A 23,358-nucleotide genomic window follows, 5' to 3' on the forward strand; every position below is an offset into this window, starting at 1 on the left:
ACTATCACTTTACATCACAAAAATGGAGCTCACAACACAATTGAATTACAAGTGAAGGTTATTATTAATCATCTACCTTCGTCGACAGAAGAATGAGACATCGTATTTCTAGAATGTTCCTCAACAAAACTGCTCCCGCGACTACTGGCATTAGTAACGTTGGTAAAAGCGGAGGTAGGGCTGCTTGTCCAACATCCTCTACGGCCCTGAAGTCCAGGTTTACCTGGACTCGGCAAAGTAAATGAATTGCTCGAAAACATGAGAAAGATGGATTTCATGTCTGGCCTTTCTGCAACACTTGCTTGACAACATAGAAGTCCTAGCTGAATGCACATTGCTGCCTCGACGGGATTGCACCTGGCCAGGTTTGGGTCCACCAGGTCCAATGCTTTCCCTCCTTGATGCAGCATCCATGTCTGCGGAAGAGAGCGAAGGAAAGTGAGGGTTATATGAATTGACTGAGCACATATTTCAACAGAAAAAAAAAAAGGGGAAAAAAAACTGCATGAGCATTGGACGATAACACCTGTAATGATTACTTAGGTTAGAGTTCGTTAAGAAGTAGTCCTATTAGATAAACTGCGCTATGCATTACACGCTAACTAAGAATCAGTTTCGGTATTCCCTAAATTTGCAGAGGTACCAAGTATAGTTAGTAACTTAGTCACACTATCGAGGGATCATATTTTGATTTGTGGTTTGCATAATTTGCAACAAAACTTTCCACATAAGTAACATACATAGCTCAAGAGGTCGGCCTTTTCTCTTTCGAGCTGCCCATCGTGGTTCTTTCTCCCACTGATGATCTCTAACACCAAGACTCCGTAACTGAAAACATCCGTCTTCACCGATAAATATCCATGCGTTGCATATTCAGGGGCCATATAACCACTGCATTCAACAAAATAATTCACTCAATTCCGTTTTTCATTGCTCCTTGACGAGTGGGATGAAATGGTAAAAACTTTGTATGGGATAAAGGGTAAAAGAAGTGAAGAAAAGAGACTACTCACTGAGTGCCAGAAATCCGAAATGTATTGATATGAGTGTCCTCCCCAGGAAAGAGTCTTGCTAAGCCAAAATCCGAGATTTTCGGGTTCAGCTTCTCATCTAGTAATATATTACTAGCTTTGATGTCCCTGTGAATGATTCTTTCCGGGGCCTCTTCATGAAGGTAGAGAAGACCTCTTGCCACGCCCATAATCACCTGAAACCTTGTCGTCCAATCCAGGCTTCCAGATTTCTGTTTATCTGAAAGTTTCGGGTTTAACCAAATGAAGTAATTCATTCAAATTCACTCTGATGCCGAGATGAACACATATAAATTCAAGTAGGGAAGAGCAACAAACCGAAAAGAAAGTAATCGAGGCTTTTGTTTGGGAGATACTCGTAAACCAACATCTTCTCAGGCCCTTCTACACAACATCCCAATAACGTGATCAAATTCTTGTGTTGAACTCTCAGTAACAGTTTCACCTCGTTGGTGAATTCTCTAGCTCCCTGCCGGGAACCTAACGAAAGCTTCTTTACAGCTATTTCTTGACAATTTGGCATCAATCCCTGCATAGTCCATACAAGGAAGATAAATACTCAACAATCCGAAGAAAATAGAAATAAGTGGTATTTTAAAGATCACAACTTTTTTTTAGGACGATATTCAATTTAATCTATTATAAACTACGGGAGATGATTCAAATTATGTGCATAGGGGAGCGCATCCACTTCTAATGTTAGTACGCTCATGTCTGCGTTAAGCTCCACTTACATCTAAACTACGGGTAGGTTTACTTCTCAACTCTTATACATTACAGCAAACATGAGCTTAGCAAAGCTTGCTCGAGCAGTGTGGTACCCTTTGCACTAAAGTTCGAATTCTCTATCCTATAGTTAATTTAGTATAAACTATCGCTTGTATTGGAAAAAAAAATACTCATACACTTAGCAATCTACCATTTGAAGAAAATACGTGATTTACTTAAACTTCCAGGATTGGCCCTGATCAAGCTAGCGATTTACGAGTCCGTACGTACCTTGTAAACGGGACCGAATCCTCCGTGGCCGAGTTTGTTGAGCTCGGAGAAGAAACCGGTGGCGATTTGCAGCGCCTGGAGGTCGAAGAAGAGGTTGAACGAATCAATTCCGTCTGCGGCATCGTCGGAGCCGGCTCTCAGCCCCTCTAGGCAGACGCAGAAGCTGGAGCAAAGTCCCATGAACGCATAAATTTGGAGCCAAGGAAGTTGTTGGCGCTTAGTTTTAGTTTAAAACAGCTGCCTAGGGATATAAAACAAAATGTCTTACAAATACCAACTCAAACTACTTGAAAAATACAAGGTCTTAGCTAGAAGAAGTACGCTGATGATGTGGAACTCGATAAAAAAAATAATTACTTGAGGCAGAACTTAGATATAAAAAAAACAGCGTCACGGATGCTTAAAATTCAACATAAACAAACATTTGAATTAGCCTTCACCACCCTCGTCATCTTTGTAATAGTGAAACCAAGTAACGACATCGTCAAAGATAACTCCAAACTTAATTATGCTTGAAATTTCTCAATCCCTTCTCTCTCTTGTTTAGCCGGCCACCTTCTCTCCTTTGTCCCTTCTAAAAACGAAGTTTACAACAGTTCCTTTCGACCAAAACTTAATTTTTACAACAAACAATTAATTTCAAGAATTACTTGAATTATTAAGGGCCCGTTTGGTATTTGATTTGGATCCAATATTTTAAAAAACAAATGAATGGTCTTGGTAAAAGTATTATGAATATTCTATGTATTTACTATAATAGATTGACTAAACGATCTTAGTTTTAATATTATTTTTTTTTGCAGAGATGATCTTTATAGTGTGATTCATACTATAAACAGTTTTGATCATAAGCACAAAGCTCTGTGATTAAAATACCAAAAGTTTTGAGTAATAGTTCCTACTCATTTTTTAGTAGCCAAGTATTGTTCAACACAAAAAGTGTCTTTTAATTTTATTTTTTTGGGATTCACCACCCACCCCCTACCATTGACTCCCCTCTCTCTCTCTCTCTCTCTCTCTCTCTCTCTCTCTCTCTCTTGATGCTCTCTTCTCTATTGCCTCTTCAATCTCTTCCCACTTGCATCCGCCATAGTCACCACCTCAATCCTTTTTCCTCCAACCGAGATAAATCGACAACAACGAATAGTCATTGGTTTTGGGGGTAAATGGATCTCAAATTTGAGATTGCCGACATGACCAGCCTTGGTCTGTCAAAGCGAGTTTGGAGGAAGGAGTCGATAAATAGCAAAAGGGGTCGCCAGGGACGGCTGCGGTGGTTGGGAAATTGGTTTGCCCTGGGCGTTTGATTTTTTCCTGTTTTGAATTAGTTTTGAGAAATGAGTCTGAATTCTCATCGGATTCTCTTTGTGAGGATCCTTAGAATCCGTAAATCGTGTCCTTTTATCGTACATCGTGCAGTCAGAAATCATTTTAAATATTTTTATTTAAAAATAAACATAAACAGTACTTGATAAAATCTGACCGTACGATGTACGATGAGGGTCCAGAGAGGATCTTGTTGGTTAAGAAGTTGCATGTTAAACAAGGTTTTGAATTTAAAATTTTTAAATCAAAACGCATGTTTTTAGGAAAAAAAAAAACAAAATTTTGAATTACGCCTCAAGTTGAATATCAAACAGACCCTAAATTTTTAACACATTTCTAATAAAAATACTCTTACACTATGTTTGGACGAATAAATTTAAGATTATTAAAAAATATTAAAATGACGGAAATTGAAATGATGAGATTTTATTTTCTAAAATTTGTGAATTTTCTTGTTTGGTTAACCTAAAATAATAATGGAATTGAATACAGAATTTATTATTTTTAAACTATCAATCAAAGAAATAGTCTTTTCACTCTTTTTTTTTTGTTTTTTTGATTTTTGCAAAATTTTGTTCTGTCGAATTACGTTACTGCCCTTAATTTTTTTTTATTGTGATAGAAGACTAAATAGTCTTTTTACTCTCTTTTAATTGATAAAGAAAAGAGAGCTGTTATTCCCACCCCAATGTCTTATCTTCCCACCCACATTTTAATGAATTTTTTAATTACAAATTTGTCTATTTGTAAAATAACTAATAAGGACCTTAGTTATCCCTTTTACATTACTATTTTTTTTTATAAAAAAGAAAAAAGAAAAGTTTGGATGTGATAACTCTCACGCTTAGAAAATTTGTCTCCCTTAAACCCTAACTCATCCTTCCCATCTCCTTTCATTCAGAGAGCAAAATTATTCAGATAAAGCAAAAAGAATGAACTTAGAAGATGACGTTCTTATGGAAGAAGTAGATGATTATGTTTCCGTCGAAGACATAAAAGATAATTTTATGTGGGTCATCTTGATTTGCCGACATCGTACAATTGAAGCATAGCTCTGTGACTTTTTATTTGAATTTGCATTAGATTAGGGTGCAATTTGATTTTTAATGAGAATTTCTGGAATTGAAGCATAGCTATGCCGACATCGTTCATTAGGTAAGGGTAAATTTGTTGCATACTGCTGTAGGCGTGGTTGATTTAGAATTGAAAACCTAAACAGCGGTAAGCGTGGTTGATTTTTCATTAGCCCGTACTTACCACAAGCACCACCTCTCTCTCCCTTTAAGTTAGAATTGAAGCCGAATTAACCTTCAATTGTTGCATACTGCTGTCATACAGTAAATTTGTTTTTTTAATGTGTATATGACAATACAAAAAGGCATTGACCTGTAATTGAAATAAAAAAAATATGGTTCTTTTATGACGTAAAAAGATCATCCTGATCATACCAAGTGCAAATCGACTTTTAAAGATAAACATATTGCAAGACAAAGTAAACTGCTGAAAGAAGTTAAAACATGGGTTCGGACTTGAGTAAGCTTCTCCATTTTCAATCCTGACCAAACATGTAGGACGAAGATTAGAAGACCTCGGTTTATTTTATTTTATTTTATTTCTGGCTTTTAGAAGAGAGTAATATTATTTGTTTATATTCTTTTCTTAAGAGATATTTATCTCTAATTATATATAGGGTTATTTTTGGAACAATAGTGGGTGGGAAAATAACATTTTAATTTTTTTAACTTTTTATAATGGGTGTAAATATAACATGGATGGGAAAATAAGATAACGGGATGAGTCTAGCAGCTCTCTAAAGAAAATTCTATTATTAGAGTAATTTGATAATTAAGTTCATTAATTCCTTTCTTAAAGCAACTCATATGGAACTACGTCATTCTTATTATGATTCTAAATGGATTAGTAAACAATTTTAACATAAAATCTAATTCTGTTTTATAATGAATACAATTCTTCTTCGATACATTTTCGCGTAATTTTATTACGGATTAGTATATGAGCCTCAATAGTTGGCTTGTAATTCAATTCCCTCAATTTTTTTCATGTTTCCCAATTTACCCCCGCGAAAGAGTTAAAATTACCTCCTTGTACGCACCCTTTCTCGGTTTTTCCAACCTCTCTTTTCTCTGGTTACGAAGCCGCCGTTGCCGACCTTGCCCCGGGCTTCCATGCTCAGAACTCAGAAGCAGGCATCGGAGCGAGTAAACCCTCGATCGCAGAGGATGTTGCATGTGTAGAAAGAAAGAAAAAATTGGTAAAATTAGAAGATGAGGTCGTCGTCTTCCTCCGATAGGATTAACGTTGCCGCGAGTGCCCAGCGACTCGATGTCGACAATCGGATTCCTCTGCGTATCTACTTTCGGATCGCCAATAATGTCCTCAAGCAGGTTTCACTTCACTCTCTCCTTCTCCTTAATTTTTCAGCAATTTTGTCAATTAAATTTTCATTAATTTTGAATTTATGCTGGGAATTTTGAATTTATTTGTTAATTAGCTTATTTTGGAAGTGGAATTTTGATTGTTGGTGCTCTGTATGAGCGCGCCTTTTTATATGGATTATTTAGATAGAATTATTGGTAATTTGAGTTTCAGAAGCTGAAATATCTTGTATAGATCATTAGGGTTTACTAAGGATTTCAAGAATTCAAATTGGTAGCTTGTGGTTGATAGGACCCGAAGGATCAGTGCGATTAACAGAAGAAGAACAAACACAACGAATTTGATCACTTGTAGGGATCATCATTATCATTCAAGTAGGAAATAACTACATAAATAAATCGAATGCAGTAAAGCAAAAGCAATATTTTAGACAGTTTCCATGTATAACACAAAAAACCGGGCACAGTGGCGTCCTAGGACTCGTACAGCTGGCCCCACTTAGTGGGAAAAGGCTTTGCTGCTGTTGTTATTGTTCGGTGTTTGACTCACTCAAATTATAGGAATGCATCAGTTGCGTCGTGAATTGCAGCTAAAGGGATGTGATAACTTCAGCTTAATTATATAGAGCTTGCTATTCTGGTGCCAATGCATCTTATCTTGTGCATTCATATTCTGATAACATAACAGATGTCCTCCTTACGTGCCATATCCATTGCCGCTACAATGTATATTGAAGTGTATTTTTCGCTAAATTTTGCAGTTACTTTTTCGTAATAGATTGTGATATTGATGTTTAGTTGTTCCTTTAACATCTTTGCCTCTTTTATATTACTAGAAAATGATTAACATGTATTTTCCCCCTAGTTTAGTTTCTTGTTTTTGTTTTAGAATGTCGTTTCAGCTCATAAAAAAATTGTTCAATTGTAGGCTGACATTTTCCGACAAGAGAAGAATATTATAGACCTATATATTATGCTACTAAGGTTTTCAAGGTACGTACGTAAGCACCAGTCAATTAATTATACAGTCAGCTAGGTTATATGAAGTAGGTCAAAAGTATACACAGAATGTGTGTGTGGAGATATGCAAAAATGTTTAAAAGTAATGGTGAAACTTTTTGGTTTTCTACGTCAGTTTGGTCTCTGAGACAATACCGTGTCATCGTGACTATAGAGCATCTGTTCAAGGAGAGAAGGGTTTCTTGAAAACGGTAATGTTGTCATTTCATCTTTAATTCATAATAAAAGTTATTTTTATTATTCTGTTTTTGTGCACAATATAATTTTTGATTTTTGCTCTAGAAATTGTTTGATGCTCTGAATGAACTCGAGGAACTCAAGCCAGCAGTGAAACAGAAGCTTAAGCCAGCTGCGATACATAAGAACAATGAATTTAACAGGATAAACGGAAAATTTAACAACGGGTGGAGCCATAATAACCAGATTGATTTTGTGGTTTCTCCTCTCAAGAAGCAATCGTTGATTAGCTATGATGCAACCAAGGTACAGTTAGTGCTTACTGCGTTGTCATGCTAACGGACATTAGACGTATCATATGAAAAAAGTGGAAACTACTGATCTCAATTTTCGTTCTTTGACCTTGTTGCCTGCCATTGTCATTTTTTCCTTATACTTTGCTTCTTCTTTCATTTTCCGACTGCCACTATTATATGTGTACTGTTGAAACAATTTTTCCTTATGCTATTCTATGTATGACAGGTGGCAAGATCAGCTGCAAGAGAACTTGTCTATCAGCCTCCGAGGTCTCAACAATTTTCCTATGCCAAGCCTTTGGAGGATCAATTTCGCAAACTGTAAGTATTTATTTACTTTACAAAGGTGTCTCCTATATATTCTTACTAAAAAAAACTAAGAATATGCCCTACATGCTTTACGCACAAACTCTAGTTTACTTCCATGAGAGGGTAATTCGAGGATTTCTTGAATTGAGATAATTATAGTATTATACATACACTGCTTCCACCCTTTTATGTACACGTGGATTTTAAAAAACCATTTCTAGCTGCATATTTATCAGAACAAAAAAATTTATTTTGAGAGCCATCTTGTCTGAGGGAAAGATTATTCTGCATGTGAAGTTTGCTAATATGTCATTGTGTTTGAACCTTCTTTTTGTTTCTGCTTTCTGTTTCGAAACTTGTTGCATATTTACCACACACATACTGTATGGGACAGTGAGAAAATGAGTTAAGTTTGGTATTATGAAAAGCTCCTGGTCTTGATTGCCCTTGCTTGTTTGCTTTTTGTAGATCCATAGTACCACGTCCAAATGAGGAAACTCTTTCCAGACATTCTATATTGGGCCCAAATGGCCTTAGTGGACAGTGGCAGCCACCTAGAAGTGATATAGGGGTATGATGGTATCTGACTATTGTTTTTGGTTCAAAGTAGAAAAAAAAAAATGTTCACTTTTCTCTTAAATTGCAGGTTCGCTATCCAAGTATATTAGACTTGACTCCTGTTGAAATCCCAAGGTATGTCTCCTGGTCAACTTTCTGAAGTTCTTTTTTGGTCCTGATACTAAACAATCCAGGCAGTTCTCATTCCATGATATATTTACTTCTGTTTCGTAAGAGTTTGTAGCTTTATATATGCATCTGATAAGTTTTCAGGGCAAACAGCATGGGACAGTCCATAGAAGATGAACATACAAGTAAAAAAGACGAAAAGACAGATATAAAGGATGCTAGCGACTTGGAACCTGAAAGGTCAAGTTTGGAACCAATTCTTACCCAGACTACTGATGGTGGCCAGAAGGATTTTACAGAGGAACTTTGCTCCCTCATTTCTTTCGATTCAACAGAAACTCCTGATCATACAAAACTTATCAGACAGCCTTCTCCTCCTCCTGTTCTTGCAGAAGTACAAGACTTGATTCCAGCAGTTTCACCTCAAGTGTCTGAGGTAGAATGTGGACTAGAGACTCTCTCATCGGATGAACTTCTTCGTGCTGAATCTCCCTTGCAATTACACATTGTAAGATTCATGACAAGTTCTTTAATGTTTACTGTATTTTCTTCCTTTTTGGGCATTCAGCTGTTTGTCAGGAACAGAAACTAGAAACTTTTAAATGCAAGATCTTTCTGATGATAAAAACTTTTGATAATTATTCGGTCATGTACGCGGAAAATCAATCACATTGACAAGAATCTGTAGGTGCTCCCTTTACCTAATAATTTGTTTCTCTTTGCAGTCAACGACAATGATGGAGCATTTCATGAAGCTGGCTAAGTCAAATACTGATAAGAGCTTGGAGACATGTGGCATCCTAGGAGGCTCACTAGTAAGACTGCATAACTAATTTACTGTTCAAAGTCTTTGACTTCTTAAGATGATAATGTTTTAAATTTCCATTTGTCAGAAAAACAGAAAGTTCTATGTTACGGCTCTCATCATACCTAAACAGGAGTCAACTGCAAATTCGGTATGGCAGTTTTGTGCCTTTTGTACTATTTCATGTTTTGGCCTCACATATATCAGTATACTTGGCCTGGTGATATAACTCTTGTCCAATATACATTTTTTTTTAACAGTGTCAGGCCACGAATGAAGAGGAAATATTTGAAGTTCAGGATAAACAATCTCTCTTTCCTCTTGGCTGGATACATGTGAGTAATTTGTGCTTCAATCACTGATCAAAACATCATGCTTTGATCTTCCTCTGATTCATGGATGAAAGCTAGTTTCATATTTGATTTGGTTGTGATTTTGCAAAAAGAGTTACACTTCTGTAGCTTTTGGTTTCATTTAAAGGATAATAATATTTAAATGTAATATGCTAAAAAGCATGTCTGTAGTTGCATCTGTTTCAATGCCTAATCTATATATGTTAAAAGTTTACCCCGGGATTTTCTTTATTTCCAATCATTATGCTGACCATTCAATTGTTCATTATGGCACAATTTTCAGACGCATCCTACACAGTCCTGTTTCATGTCGTCGATTGATCTCCATACCCATTATTCATATCAGGTGAATGCCTTTTATCATCTACGCATAGCTTTCTTTGTGTCAATTGGAAACCACTTTTAAGTGCTTAGAGGATGTGAGTTTATTTTGATAAACAGAAGCTAAGATGTTAATGTACCAAATTATAAAACCGCGGTTTACACAAATGCTTATTCCGTGTTCAGATTATGTTGCCGGAAGCTGTTGCAATTGTCATGGCACCACAAGGTGGCTCAAGGTAAAAGATCGATCACATCTCCTTGAATGTCTTGCATTATTGGTGGTGTGACCGTAGGAATGATTTTTGCTTGCCGTACATTATTTTTGGTACATTAGCTTTTGTTTTTTCACATGTACAGAACCCATGGCATTTTCCGATTGACAAACCCAGGTGGCATGTCGGTCATTAGACAGTGCCAGCACCGTGGTTTTCATCCACATGATCAGCCACCTGATGGTGGACCCATTTACAAGACCTGTGCAGATGTTTATATGAACCCCAATCTAAAGTTTGACGTTATTGATCTTCGATAGTTAGACAAACGGTATTCAGATGGCTCACCTTCATTCCTGCAATTGTTCATACCGTCGTATGTACAAGTATTCTTTTCTGTGTGTAAAGAATGAAATGTTGCCAGGCATGGCTTGAATTGGGAAGACTTGGGAACTGTTTTTGTCATTTGTCGATTGTTTCCCAAGGACGGATGACTAAGTAATTAAGCATTGAGTCGAAGAGTGTTGCGAGAGTGACTTGCGTTTTACTGGTTTTGTTATCGATATGACGTCTTTAAGATATGCTCGTCTAGAGAGCTACAACTGTTTGTCTATGATGTACATGTTCACCTGAATTTTTCGGTAACCCTAATCGTTTTCATTTTATGTGAAGGGTCGTTGAAGACGATTAGGGTTACCGGAAAAAACGTCTTTACTCTCCAACTCTCAAGGAATGGGCCTTGAGGATTACGTTATCTCCCCTTTTTTTTTCTTGACCATTTTCAATGAAAGGAAAGCATCTTGAACTGGGTACCGGCAAACCATAGGATACAAACGATTCCTCATAAGTCGGTCCCTTTATAATTTCCTTTTACATGAAGCTGGTGATATGATGATTGCTTAGTTGTGGGTCCACAAGCAAACATAACTTCGATCACATGTCATTGTGACGGTATCACAAACCAACATACCTAAATTACATGGCAATTTGTGATGGGATAAGCTTTATGTCTATACCCTTACCTATGATCTCATCATCAATCAGGACGGCTTAAGATGAAACCAGGATGCTTAAGTGCCATTATCCTAAACCAATCATGCGATGTTAAGTGAACTCGCTAAAAATGTCAACAACGCTTGATAGGTTTAGGATACCTTGTCTATGTTGAAGTAGCTCCGTGTACCCATCGAGTATTCTAATGTCACACACCAATGTTGAACACTGATCCAGCAACATACCAAGTCCAAGTGGGTCAAGTTGGTCCCATATATATGCACAATGAGTGGTTTATCACCATTGTGGTCGTTGTGGGCAAGTCTCTGCATCTTAATCATCCACCCTAAAGAGTGACAAAGGAGACTGGTCACATGGCCAGTTACCACAGATGGATTGTATGTCCTCTACGAGGTGGAAAGAGTTCGAACCTTATGGGTCCCTACTCCCAACCCTCCCCCATGCCTTAAGGTTTTGCTCATCTAATATACTCTTTAAGTCACGGAAAGCGAAATTCGAACTTGACTTTAAGAGAGCGGCTACACTGTTTTCACTAACTCAACCTGTATTTTCAGCCTTAACTAAACAATAGCATGTTGCAATTCATAAACTATTAGGTTATTTTAAGTATAAGAAAATTGCTCGAATGGACCTACATGGACAGTGAGGGCTTAGCTTAAAGTTTGTTCTTATCCATAATACCATTTTTAAGCTAACCCTTTTACTTAAAAATGGAGTCCTTGCTTATTATATGTGGAGTCGAAGGTCAATAATGTTGAAAAAAAATAAAAGGTCAACAATGTCCAACAAACATGTTTATTCAAGAATATTCTAATAGAAGCTCAAAAATCTGATAATTTTAAACGTTAGAGCTATCCCACCGTTGCAATTTGCTCGGGGGACCGGCTCCAGAACAAAGGCCCGAGGGCCGGTGGAAGGCGTCCAGCGTGACGCAGGCCGGGGGACGGGGGAGGCCCGAGGGCCAGGCCCGTGAGGAATCGACAGGCCTTGAGCCCGGGGTGGGAGTGACGTCATGCTGACGCCAGGGTGGCGTCAGCATATTATTTTATTTTTTTTGTGTCAGGCGCGTGCACCCCACCCGCGCGTGGGGGCGCGTCCTGACACATTAATCAGAAAAAAAAAAAGGTTTGTCTGTTACCGTTGGGAAGCCACGTGGCTTCCCACGGTACGTTAGATCGTAACGGTCACTTAATGTGGACCGTTAGATCTCAACGGTAAAAAATTTTCAAACTGGCAGATTTAATATCCACCGTTCGATCTGAGATCAATGGTGGATATTAAAATGCTTTAAAAATTAAAAAATAAATGAAAAAATAGTTTTAAAAATCTGAAAAGTTACCGTTGTGACACGTGGCACAATCTGGAGCGTTGGAATTCAAATTTTTTTATATCCAACGGCAGAGATTAATTAATTGAATAAAAATTCAAAAAAAAATGTCAAAAATTCAAAAAAATTCAAAAAAAAATCTGAAAAAAATTGTAAAAAAAATTGTTTTTACTTTTCTATAAATACCTTCTCATTATCATCTACCTTCACAACAATTTCATATTTTCTCAACCACTTTCAATCACATTCCTTTCTTTGTCTCAAAGTTTGAATCAATTTTTTTTCAACAAAATGACCACTGGTGCAGGTACGAATTGGTCGCTTATTGAAGATGTTGCGTTGTGTACTAGCTGGGTTGAAGTTACTCATAGTTCGCTTACGGGTAATGAGATGCAGTTAAGAGAAATGTGGAGTCTTATTCATACCAATTATCTTGAGAAAATTGGTGGGAAAAGAACCAAAGAATCGATGTCCAGTCGTTGGAAATTACTTAGCCAATCGTTTAGTACGTGGAGAGACGCTTTGGCACAAGCTAGTAATAATATTCGAAGTGGGGAAAATTACTCGGATATGGTAACAAGATATTATTATTTATTGTTTGTATTCTTTATTTGTTACGTACAAAATTTATTATTTATTGTTACTTATTTGTTACATTATAATTATGTTGTTTGTTACATTATAATTATGTTATTGTTACTTATTTGTTACATTTATTTGTTACATTATAATTATGTTGTTTGTATTATATATATATATATATATATATATATTTGTTAATTATTTTCATTATTTACTAAACTTGAAGCCTTCTTATTTGCTTTGTTACTTATTTTCATTATCTTTGTTACTTATATATATATATATGTATATATTTGCTAGTTACTTATTTTCATTATAATTATTTATTTGTATTATTTATTTGTTACTTATTTTTATTGTGTAGGAACTTCAAGCACAAGCTTGGTATGCTGCCAAAACCAAAGGCAAAAATAAATCATTCAACCGGTGGGAATGTTGGAATATTGTCAAAGATTGTCCTAAATTTAGAGTTGTGCCAGTTGGTCCAGAAGTGCACATGAACAGCACCCCTCTACACTCTACACCCGATCATGTTCATGAAGATGATGCAGAAGAAGTGCCCGAAACGCCCCTCCCTGAACAAGCGTCGGGTTCGACCCGTTTTCCAATTAGGCCTCAAGGTAAGAAGGCTACAAAGAGAAAAGGGAGTGCTTCCAAGAACGATTATGCAAAGTTCATGGAAGAACTTACTCGCCAAGGTGAATTGACTTTGGCGAGGGAACTGGCGAAAGATGAGGCTGATAAGGCTGATAAGGCATCAAAAGCAGCAGCTGTTGAGAGAGAATTTTATGCTAATGAGAGAGAAAGAGAGCTACTTAGGCAAGAAAGGGAACATGTTAGAGAAGAAAGACGAGCTCAACAAGATCGTGAGATTATGAACATGTCTTTAGAAGGGAAGTCTCCAAATTCTAAATTTTTTTGGAAGTCAGAGAAAGCGGCCGTGGTGCGAAGGAGGCGTGCAAGAGAAACAATAGCAAGCCAAGGTGGTTCTAGCACCGCAAGAGAAGATCATCCTAGCAGCACAAATTGGTTAAGTGATGATGAATAGAGTACTTTTTGTAATCGGAGCCCATAATTTTCCAATCACTTTGGGTTGTAATTTATTATTTATGTTGTTTCCATGTTCATGAATATTTATTCAAATTAATTTGGTAAGTTATTTATATTAAGAATTAATTTGGTAAGTTATTTAATTTGGTAAGTTATTTATATTAAGAATTAATTTGGTAAGTTATTTAATTTGGTAAGTTATTTATGTTGTTAAAAGTCCATTAAAAAAACATAGATTACGTATACTAAGAATTACATAAACATAAACATAAAAAAATTACATAAACATACTAAGAATTACATATACTAAGAATTACATAAACATACCAAATAATAAAACACACCAAATAAAATAACATAAACATACCAAATAAAATAACATAAACATAAACACACTAAAATGAACTTAATTATCCTCAACTTGTTTCAATGCCCACTGGTGCTCTATCAAGTCAATTTGTCGGGCATTGTGCATGTCTGGCATTTGAAATGCAGTATATCGTTGAATGAGCCTTTCATTGTAACGTCCATCCCTTTGTAATGGCTCATGTTGCACGGGGTCATCGGTGGCGTCATGAGCACAATATATACGTGTTCTTGAATTGTTCATCGGGTCTGGCTCATATTCATCAACAGCTTCATAATCGTACTCATCTTCCACAATCATGTTGTGAAGAATGATGCACGTCATCATGATGGATCGAAGCGACTCTACATCAAACAATCTGGCCGCACCCCTGACGATCGCCCAGCGAGCTTGGAGGATACCAAAACAACGCTCCACATCCTTCCTGCACCCCTCTTGACAGCTTGCAAAGTGTTTTTCCTTCGCACTCCGCGGACCTGGCACTGTTTTGACAAATGTTGACCAGCGCGGGTAGATGCCGTCAGCTAGGTAGTATGGCCCGTCGTACATACGTCCGTTGACCTCATATGTAACTTTTGGTGCCTTTCCTTGCAGGACATCGTTGAACACTGGGGATTGGGCAAGGACGTTGATGTCATTTTGAGCTCCCGGGACCCCGAAAAAGGCGTGCCAAATCCATGTATCAAAAGATGCCACCGCCTCCAGAATGATACTTTTTGCCCCTTTTCTGTCCCCGTAAGCACCTTGCCATGCACTTGGACAGTTTTTCCACGTCCAGTGCATACAATCAATGCTTCCAATCATCCCAGGAAAGCCACGCATCTCCGCCTTCTTCAACAGCCGCTCCAAGTCCATGTGTGTGGGTTTGCGGAGGTACTCAGCGGTGTAGATAGATTCGATTGCTCCGCAAAACCTCATCAGGGACTCAAGAATGGTTGATTGCCCCATCCTCGTTATCTCATCCACTTGGTCTGCAGATGCTCCATATGCAAGCATCCGCAAGGCAGCAGTAATTTTTTGCTCCGGCAGTAGACCCATAGCACCAAAAGCATCTTTTTTTTGCACAAAATAAGAATCATGGTTGCAAACAGCAATCATGATTTTGTTGAACAAATGTCGTTCCATTCTAAAACGACGTCTAAAGTACGTATCAGGGAATGCACTATTAGGAACAAAATAATCATCCAAGAGTTCCATACCTCGTCGTTGCCTGCTTCTATCAATGTTTCCGGAACGCCTGGGCCTGCAGATCTGAGCCGCAGCTTGGATGACTCGACGGGAATGTGAGGCTCTGCCCCTTCTTACGTCGTCATCTCTCATTTGACGCTCCTCATCTTCTTCCCTCTCATTTCTTACCCGCTGCTGATTGAACATTGATTCTGATTGGTTAAACAAGTCTTCCTCTTCCTGATTCAATTCCCACATCATCCTTGACGAAGAAGAAGAAGACATTGAAAGAAAGAAACAGAAACTATGAATATTGAAACTGATTTTTGTGAATAAGGAAGCAGAAATTATGAATAATGATAGAGATCTTGAGAATTTTGGTGTGAGATTTGTGAAGATGGAAGGTGGATTATATAGAGGATTCAGAAAGGATTAGGTTCTGCATAATGCCACGTGGCATGCCGTCATTCGTTAAAAATCTGATGGAAATCTATCATCCAAGATTGTTAACAGATTATGACACGTGGCATGCCGTCATTCGTTTAAAATCTGATGGAAATCTATCCTCAAAGATTGTGAACCGATTATGACACGTGGCGCGACGTGATTGGTTAATAATCTTATCAGAAATCCATATTTATAATTATTTATTTTGTATTATTTAATAATACTTAGGATAATGACACGTGGCGCACCGACAACGATTAAAAATCTTATCCGATATTACATTTAAAATTATTTTGTATTAATTTTATAAATAAAAAAAATACTAATATTTTATTGCCTATTGCCAGGGCTATAGAAGTGTAACGGTGGAGATGCAAAATCTATTGCCAGGGCTACTTACTGTTCATTAAGGGCAATTACTGTTCATTAGGTGGATTGAATAGTGTATTGCCAGGGGGGAGGGCTCCAACGCTGGAGTTGCTCTTACAACATCAAGAAGCAAGAGAAATTAAATGCTTTCTAAATGCATGGTGACAAAAGATCTCACTTGAGCACACAACAAACATTAACTCTCACGTCAATCAAAACTTTTTGAGAATGACAAACACATCCTTGCAAGCAAAGGTGTATTAAACTATTATATGAGGATTAGCGTATGCAATGTTTAATTAACTCTCAATAATTTATGAGAAGATTGAGTGCATGTCTACAAATGAGAGTGCATGACTATTGCCAACGAAGGTTGGTTAAGTTGATAAGGATCGTTTTCTTTGTTAGACTAAAGTTTAGGTTTAAGTCTTGCTGTCAACACTTTCTTAGTAAGCGATCTATAAAAACTAAGAAAAAGGTTAAAACACCTTTTGTAAATCCTCAAAGAGGTTCGGTATATGCATTGACCCTGAAATGGATAGCCTCTTCTCCTCCTTAAAACTTTTTAAGAATCGAAAGAGTGCATGAATATTATGTGCACCGAAACCTAACCTAACCTAACCCAGTCAATTGTACTAGGCCATGGTCAATCCAAAATCTTTGATCGTAATGGTATAGCATCACCACCTCAATAATTTAAAGTATCTTTCGATCTCAAAGTTTCAACAAACCCTATTATTTTTTACTATTAATGCTTACTCAGTCCTGTGTACCAAGTCATCGCCTACTCTGTGCTTTGACATAATTACAGCTCATGCTACTAAATAAAATTATGGGCCCATCTGAGGTAAATATATAACCATTCTTGTCCTGCTCATATGAGTTTTATTTTAAGAATTGTGTTATTCGCACATTTTTTTTTTTTATCTTTCACATTCTTATTTGAATATTCTCGTTCTACTTTTTCGAGTATTATTTCATCACGTGCTATGGTAAGACGATCTGAATCGAGTATTATTTCATCGAGCAACATTACAGAATACAAGATAGATGGAAAACTGAAAAAATAGAGCCGAGAAGATCGGTAGCATCTCAAGCTAATAATTAAAGGCAAAAAATGAGGCGATTATCAATTTTTCATGCAAAGATTGGAGGATACCAAATACATATTTGTTGCATGAACTACTCAATGATTAGCAAATCTGTTTTGCAATTGCCCAACCAATGGTTGGAAGCATCTAATTTAATTGTTTTTTTATTTTTTATTTTTAGCAAAAGATTAGAACTTAGATTTGGTTGGTCGGTCGGTCGGTTCTTTCGTCTGATGTAAAGTTGTAACCAGACATTTGTGCAGTAGTAAGCATTAATCCTACTGAATAAATTAGAGTTTCTGAATTTCGGGAATATCTTTTGCCAAGTTTTTGGCTTACCTCAATCACACTTGTATTGTAAAACGAAACATAATCCTCTTCGAATACGAATCTTTTGAATTTTGGGATAAAAAAAATGATCATTTTGGTTCTGATTCCTAATCATTCTAATTGTTAGACTGAAACTTTATTTGTTTAAATATTTTAATCGAGATCCTTAACATCATTTAAGATATTTAACTCATGCATTTATGCATTTAATGTCCCACAAATTATGAAATTTAAACAAATTCAAATTTTTTTTTAAAAGATAATATACTTAAAATAAATATTACAGTAATATTGTTCTTCACAAAATTATAGCAAAAAAATAATGTACCCACATAATATTCTTTTTAAAAAAATAATTACTGATATATTTTAAAACATAAAATAAATACATATAATTAGGATGGGTACAAATAAATTTAAAATATGGGTACAATGGGCACAAAAAGAAATTAATATATGGGTACAAATGAAAACTGAAAAGAAAATTGGTACAATTAAAAAAAAAAGTTGCAAATTAAAAATGGGTACAAACTAAAAAAAATTTGATAAAAAATTTAGCCATAGATATAAATATACCAAAGGTAACATTTCTAACACTAAATGAATATTCCTTCAAAAAACACTAAATGAATATATTTAGAAATAAAAAATATTTTATTATTGAAATACTTAATGACGTTTATTAATACCTAAGAACTTTGATCAAAATTTGAAAATGAATAAGATTTTGATCAAGAGTAGCAAAAAAAAGAATAGAAACCTAAGTTCTCCTAAAAAAAAACACAACCGTTCATGTAAAATTATGCAGTTGAGATCGCTCTTCCTCTTTAATTTTCTAACCCGTTCTCTTTCTCTCAGTATTGTCACCTTCTTCTCCGGTGGCGATTAACAAAGCAGATTCGCGAAAGAAAGAAGAAGAAGAAAATGGGAGGGGATGAAGGTCGGAGAAATAAGCAGTGGGAATTGAGGGGAAGGGAGGTTTGCAGGATCCGGATAGTTTGGATTCAGAGAGGATCTGTTCACAAAACGAAACTACCGCCTTTCAACGCGTACGTCACGGTAGCGTAGCTGCCATGTTTTATCACGATGCTATATCCCATCATCCCATCTAATGACAAAATTTAGTCAGGACCTATCTTTGCTGGGTTGAGAGAATCTGATGTGTCATGACTTATGGGAATGAATTTATGTACAATCACGACGTCAATGTGACAATATTTTCAGTCTATTATACATTATTATGCATTTTAACGTACCTATCTTTTAAGACAATTTGTTGTGTCACAACTCATGGATATGAACTTATTTACAATCACGATGTTAATATGACAATATGAAACTTACCTACATGCCGTTGAGCAATGAGCTTGGAATATCATAATCTTGACGTTCCAATTGCATGTAAGTCATCCTCATGCTATGAAAATAAACTTAAATAAATTGTAAATGAGCTTCCACATGATTTATAAAGTCTTTTGCTCGAGCAAGATCTCACGAAAATTCATTAGTTGCATTTTTTACAAAAAAATTGAGCAATTACTAATTTACTCACGATTTTAATTGGTTTTACAAATTGCTATGAATATCATGCATTATAAAACCTAATTTCGTAAAGCATGAGGATCTCAATGAAGTTGCAAAGTCCCATTCACTAGCTTCCGATTTGTACCAACAAAAATATCTTCCAAGGTTACATAATATTTGAGATATTGATGTGATTGGATGAGGAGAAATTTCAAGATTAGTGGTGGCAAAATGTTCTTTTATCTTATTAATGATGTAGAATAAATGGTCGAGTGGATAGAAAAGGAAATGGACTGACGGAAGGAAAAAGGGCACATTAGAAATTTTCAGATTTGGCCGAGCTCCGATCTGCGCCTATGATACCTTTTTTGAAAAGAAAAAGATGTTTCCGTTCAAACACACAGCCTTGTCGTGACATATAATAGATTTTAGCCATCTGATACTGTTAGGATTCCAAAGCAGTATTTGAAATTCTGTAATAAAAATCAGACATTTCAATTACCGTCTGAATTATATATGTTGTTTTTAATTTTCTAAGACCTTTGAATTTTCCCAGAGTTGCGTTAGTGTCTTTATAAGTCATTTGACTGTTTATGTAATATCATCAATTCAATCTTTAGATAAACAATCCTTTAGGATTTCTCTCAAAAATTGATGAATTTCAGACTTTCAATTCTTCAAAGAATTACGCTTCTAATCCTTAGCTTTGTGCTGCGTCAATTAGTTTGTTTATTGAAACTTTTGATTAGCTTTTCTTTATACAAGAAAGGTTATGAGTGAAAGAAACTTTGGAAAACAAGAAGAAAAGGGCCTACTTAGTGGTTAGGATGGCAACCCCAAAAGTCTACTCATGGCAACACCAAGAGGAACATAGACCTTGTCCTTATTTTGAGAACAGACCTCACATTTTATCTCCATCTCACCACTTTAATCTTCCCTAACTTCTGGCTTTAAAAAAAAACTACTAGAAGCTAAAGAAATCTCATAGTCTTGGCTTGGCTTCCTCTTTTTCGAACAAGAAACTTACTTTCCACCGGATAATGAAGTGTCACTGTGTCATGCGTTCGGAAATAATACTTGATTAGTCTGAACAACCATCAGAATTGCATTCCTGTTGCATAAAATCTTTCTTCATTTTAGAGTCATTCATTTTCTCAGTGTAATAGTAGTTTCTTGCAGTATAGTTTCTCTCTTTCCACAAGTTATCCAACGCTGCAGAGATTTTTTTCTCCTCATTCATCTTAAAAAAGAACAAAATAACATTATATATATATATTTTTTTTTTTCCGGTCCAATATATATATATATATATATATATATAGGAGATTGTTATTGGCATTTCAAAAACCTCATTTTATACTTCAAACTTTCTATATTTGAAAAATAAAATACACTTGTGAGGAGTGTAGAATGAAATTTTTGAAGTACCAATAACATTTCCCTATATATATACTGTTGAGAGTTATCCCACATCGGTGAGGGACAAGGTTTGCTATGTGCTTATATGATCTTGGGCTACTCCCTATATTGCCAATTGGTTTTATGGTGGAACCTCAATTTCATCATGGTATCAGAGCGGGTTGTCCTCGTGTGAAGCCAAATGGCCACACGCACTCCACGTCACCCAGTTGTTGTCCATGTGTAGGCTTGAAAATCCGCCACATGCGCGGGGACGTGTTGAGAGTTGTCTCACATTGGTGAGGGACAAGGTTTGCTATGTGCTTATATGATATTGGGCTACTCCTCATATTACTAATTAGTTTTATGGTGGAACATTAATTTCATCATGGTATTAGAGCGGGTTGTCCTTGTGTGAAGCAAACGGTCACACGCACTCCACATCACTCAGTTATTGTCCACGTGTAGGCTTGAAAACCCGCCACATGTGCGGGGACATGTTGAGAGTTGAGCCACATCGGTGAGGGACAAAGTTTACTATGTGCTTATATGATCTTGGGTTACTTCTCATATTGCTAATTGATTTTACAGTGTAACCTCAATTTCATCATATATATATATACACACACACACACACATACATATACATATATATATGTATATACATATATATATATATATATATATGTATGTATGTAACCGTCTCCTTCTTTTGTTTCCACTCTGTAGAACAAATAACAATAGCAGCACTAAAAGCTGGGAAATTCATCCTCTAATCTTCGAAATTTCCAAGATTTACTCACTGTTCTTCAAATTTGTGCAGCTCCAAAAGCTGCCTTTGTTTTTTACTCGTCCTCTAAAAGAGTCGCCTTTTTTTTTCTTTGTTCGTCTTTTTTGACTTCCAAGTCCAGCCCAACATGTCAAGTTTGAATACCTCATCATGAGTTGAAACTTCTAATCCCAATCCATTTCCACATGCCATTGGCATACCAATATTAATTCTTGAACTTCAAGTAGCTCTTAAACTCTTAATGTCTTCTGAAGATTCTTGAGGTCATAGTGTTTTCTTGCAGGTACCTCTCCTCGTTCATTGTTGGCAAGCGAAGGTTGGTGCAAGTTGAGCATCGGAGTAGTTTCTTGCAGATACCCTCTCGCTCATCGTGTTGGCAAGCGAAGGTTGGCGTCCGGCTTCTCAACGTGTGGATTGAAGATATTTGTTAAAGAAGGTTGGTGCAAGTTGAGCATCAGAGTATTTTCTTGCAGATACCCTCTCGCTCATCGTGTTGGCAAGCGAAGGTTGGCGTCCGGCTTCTCAACGTGTGGATTGAAGATATTTGTTAAAGAACTCGAATTTTTTTGCTCCAACACATCCTCACCAGTTCCTTGATCAATCAAAGATAATCAACATGTGCTCAGAAACTAGTCCTCCCAGATTATCTTTCTCCCATGACCTTGGACAACCAGATGTTCTACCAGTTGGTCGGAGAGACGCATCACTCTTGGACATGAACTGTGACTTTGAGTTCAGCTTCAGCAGAAGCAGCTTCGAACGTCAGTCTTCCTCCGCCGACGAGCTGTTTTTGCACGGCGTAATCCTCCCTATGCAGCCGAAAGAAAAGGTTTCGAACAGCGAAGTCAAAAGTTATTCTTCTTCTGCTCCTCTTCCAAGTCATCTTCCAATCTATGACAATCAAAATCCAAAGAAAGAGAGCAAGAACTCGAAGGAAGATATAGATTCGAGTTCCGATCATTTCGAGAAGAAGCCTCAGTCGAAATCTTTCTGGGGATTCAAGAGAAGCACCAGCCTCAATCAAGAAAACAAGAAAAGTTTATTTTGCTCATTGCAACTCTTGTCAAGAAGCAACTCGACCGGATCAGCTCCGAATCCGAAAAAGGCTATTTTTAAGGATGTTCATAAACAAAAACAGACGTCGAATATTTCAACGTTGAAGTCAGCATCATGTTCATCATCTTCTTCTTCATCGTCGTCGTTGAACCCGCATGCACCGCTGGTGCCGAGGCCGCCGTTGAGGAAGGGATACAATGGATCGTCTTATTACGGCAACGGGGTTCGAGTTAGTCCTGTGTTGAATGTACCATCTCCTTACATTTCTAAAGGAACCGCAAAGCTCTTTTGTTTGGGTTCTTTTTTACACCCCGGTAAAGATAAAAAGGGCAAGAAATGACTTATGTTCGATTACAAGCGATATTACCATTCTAGACTTTTGTTCACTTGCTTCCTTGTCAAATGTTTCAGTGTACTTGGAAAGAAGGAAGCAATGTTTAGCTTATAGAAACTCACTTGTAATACCGGTTGGTAGTTAAATTTAGTATACGTGATTAGATTGAGATATCGAGTTAATAATATTATTGAGTTAAAAGAGTGGATGAATAGAGGGGCTTGGAAGGTTTTAACGTGTTAAAATGTCATTAGATAGGAGACACGACATGTATCCCTATTATTAAGGATTTGTCTTCATTGTGGTGGGATAATTGCAGTTGTTTATATTCTAGGGGTGCTTTTGGTCCATGTCTATAATGCTAATCAACATACACCCTTTTTGAAATTGGTAGTTCATTGTTGTTTCCTTGTGGATTTTGTTTGCTTTTTTTATTTATTTTTTTTTATTTTGAAAGGGGATCAGGTAGTAGCAAAAGCTATGGCAGCCCATTTTTTCAGGAATCGAAAAGAATCACATAAGCATTTTAGTTTTTCTGTCCATTATTGTGTGATTCACAAGTCAGGAATCGAACCCA

General features: G+C 36.6%; 3 protein-coding genes across 5 annotated transcripts; 2 read left to right on the forward strand and 1 right to left on the reverse strand.

Moving 5' to 3' along the window:
• Positions 1–68: 68 nt before the first annotated feature.
• On the reverse strand, positions 69–2,567 carry LOC103938948 (cysteine-rich receptor-like protein kinase 10). The gene is made up of 5 exons (XM_009349003.2): positions 2,031–2,567; positions 1,350–1,560; positions 1,014–1,251; positions 741–891; positions 69–416 (listed from the first exon to the last, which is right to left on the reverse strand). The coding sequence occupies exons 1-5, from the start codon at positions 2,208–2,210 to the stop codon at positions 69–71; spliced, it is 1,128 nt and encodes a 375-aa protein (XP_009347278.2). The 5' UTR covers positions 2,211–2,567.
• Positions 2,568–5,419: 2,852 nt separating this feature from the next.
• On the forward strand, positions 5,420–10,467 carry LOC103938956 (AMSH-like ubiquitin thioesterase 1). 2 transcript variants are annotated; one of them, XM_009349017.3, is made up of 14 exons: positions 5,420–5,761; positions 6,681–6,745; positions 6,888–6,963; positions 7,055–7,255; positions 7,472–7,566; positions 8,023–8,125; positions 8,201–8,247; positions 8,395–8,749; positions 8,967–9,056; positions 9,135–9,197; positions 9,307–9,381; positions 9,683–9,745; positions 9,907–9,959; positions 10,081–10,467. In XM_009349017.3, exons 1-14 carry the CDS (start codon positions 5,642–5,644, stop codon positions 10,253–10,255), a joined length of 1,581 nt encoding a protein of 526 aa, XP_009347292.2. In that variant the 5' UTR covers positions 5,420–5,641; the 3' UTR covers positions 10,256–10,467. The 2 variants fall into 2 exon arrangements, with proteins under 2 accessions (XP_009347292.2, XP_009347284.2); XM_009349009.3 differs by having other exon boundaries at positions 5,422–5,761; positions 8,386–8,749.
• Positions 10,468–21,316: 10,849 nt separating this feature from the next.
• On the forward strand, positions 21,317–23,094 carry LOC103938970. 2 transcript variants are annotated; one of them, XM_048589482.1, is made up of 2 exons: positions 21,317–21,777; positions 21,828–23,094. In XM_048589482.1, exon 2 carries the CDS (start codon positions 22,008–22,010, stop codon positions 22,785–22,787), a length of 780 nt encoding a protein of 259 aa, XP_048445439.1. In that variant the 5' UTR covers positions 21,317–21,777; positions 21,828–22,007; the 3' UTR covers positions 22,788–23,094. The 2 variants fall into 2 exon arrangements, with proteins under 2 accessions (XP_048445439.1, XP_048445440.1); XM_048589483.1 differs by having other exon boundaries at positions 21,317–21,707.
• The last annotated feature ends 264 nt before the right edge of the window (positions 23,095–23,358 follow it).

The sequence above is a fragment of a genome, unplaced genomic scaffold, assembly GCF_019419815.1.
Source record: "Pyrus x bretschneideri cultivar Hongxiangsu unplaced genomic scaffold, Pyrus_bretschneideri_v1 Contig3, whole genome shotgun sequence".
Taxonomy (NCBI): Eukaryota; Viridiplantae; Streptophyta; class Magnoliopsida; order Rosales; family Rosaceae; genus Pyrus; species Pyrus x bretschneideri.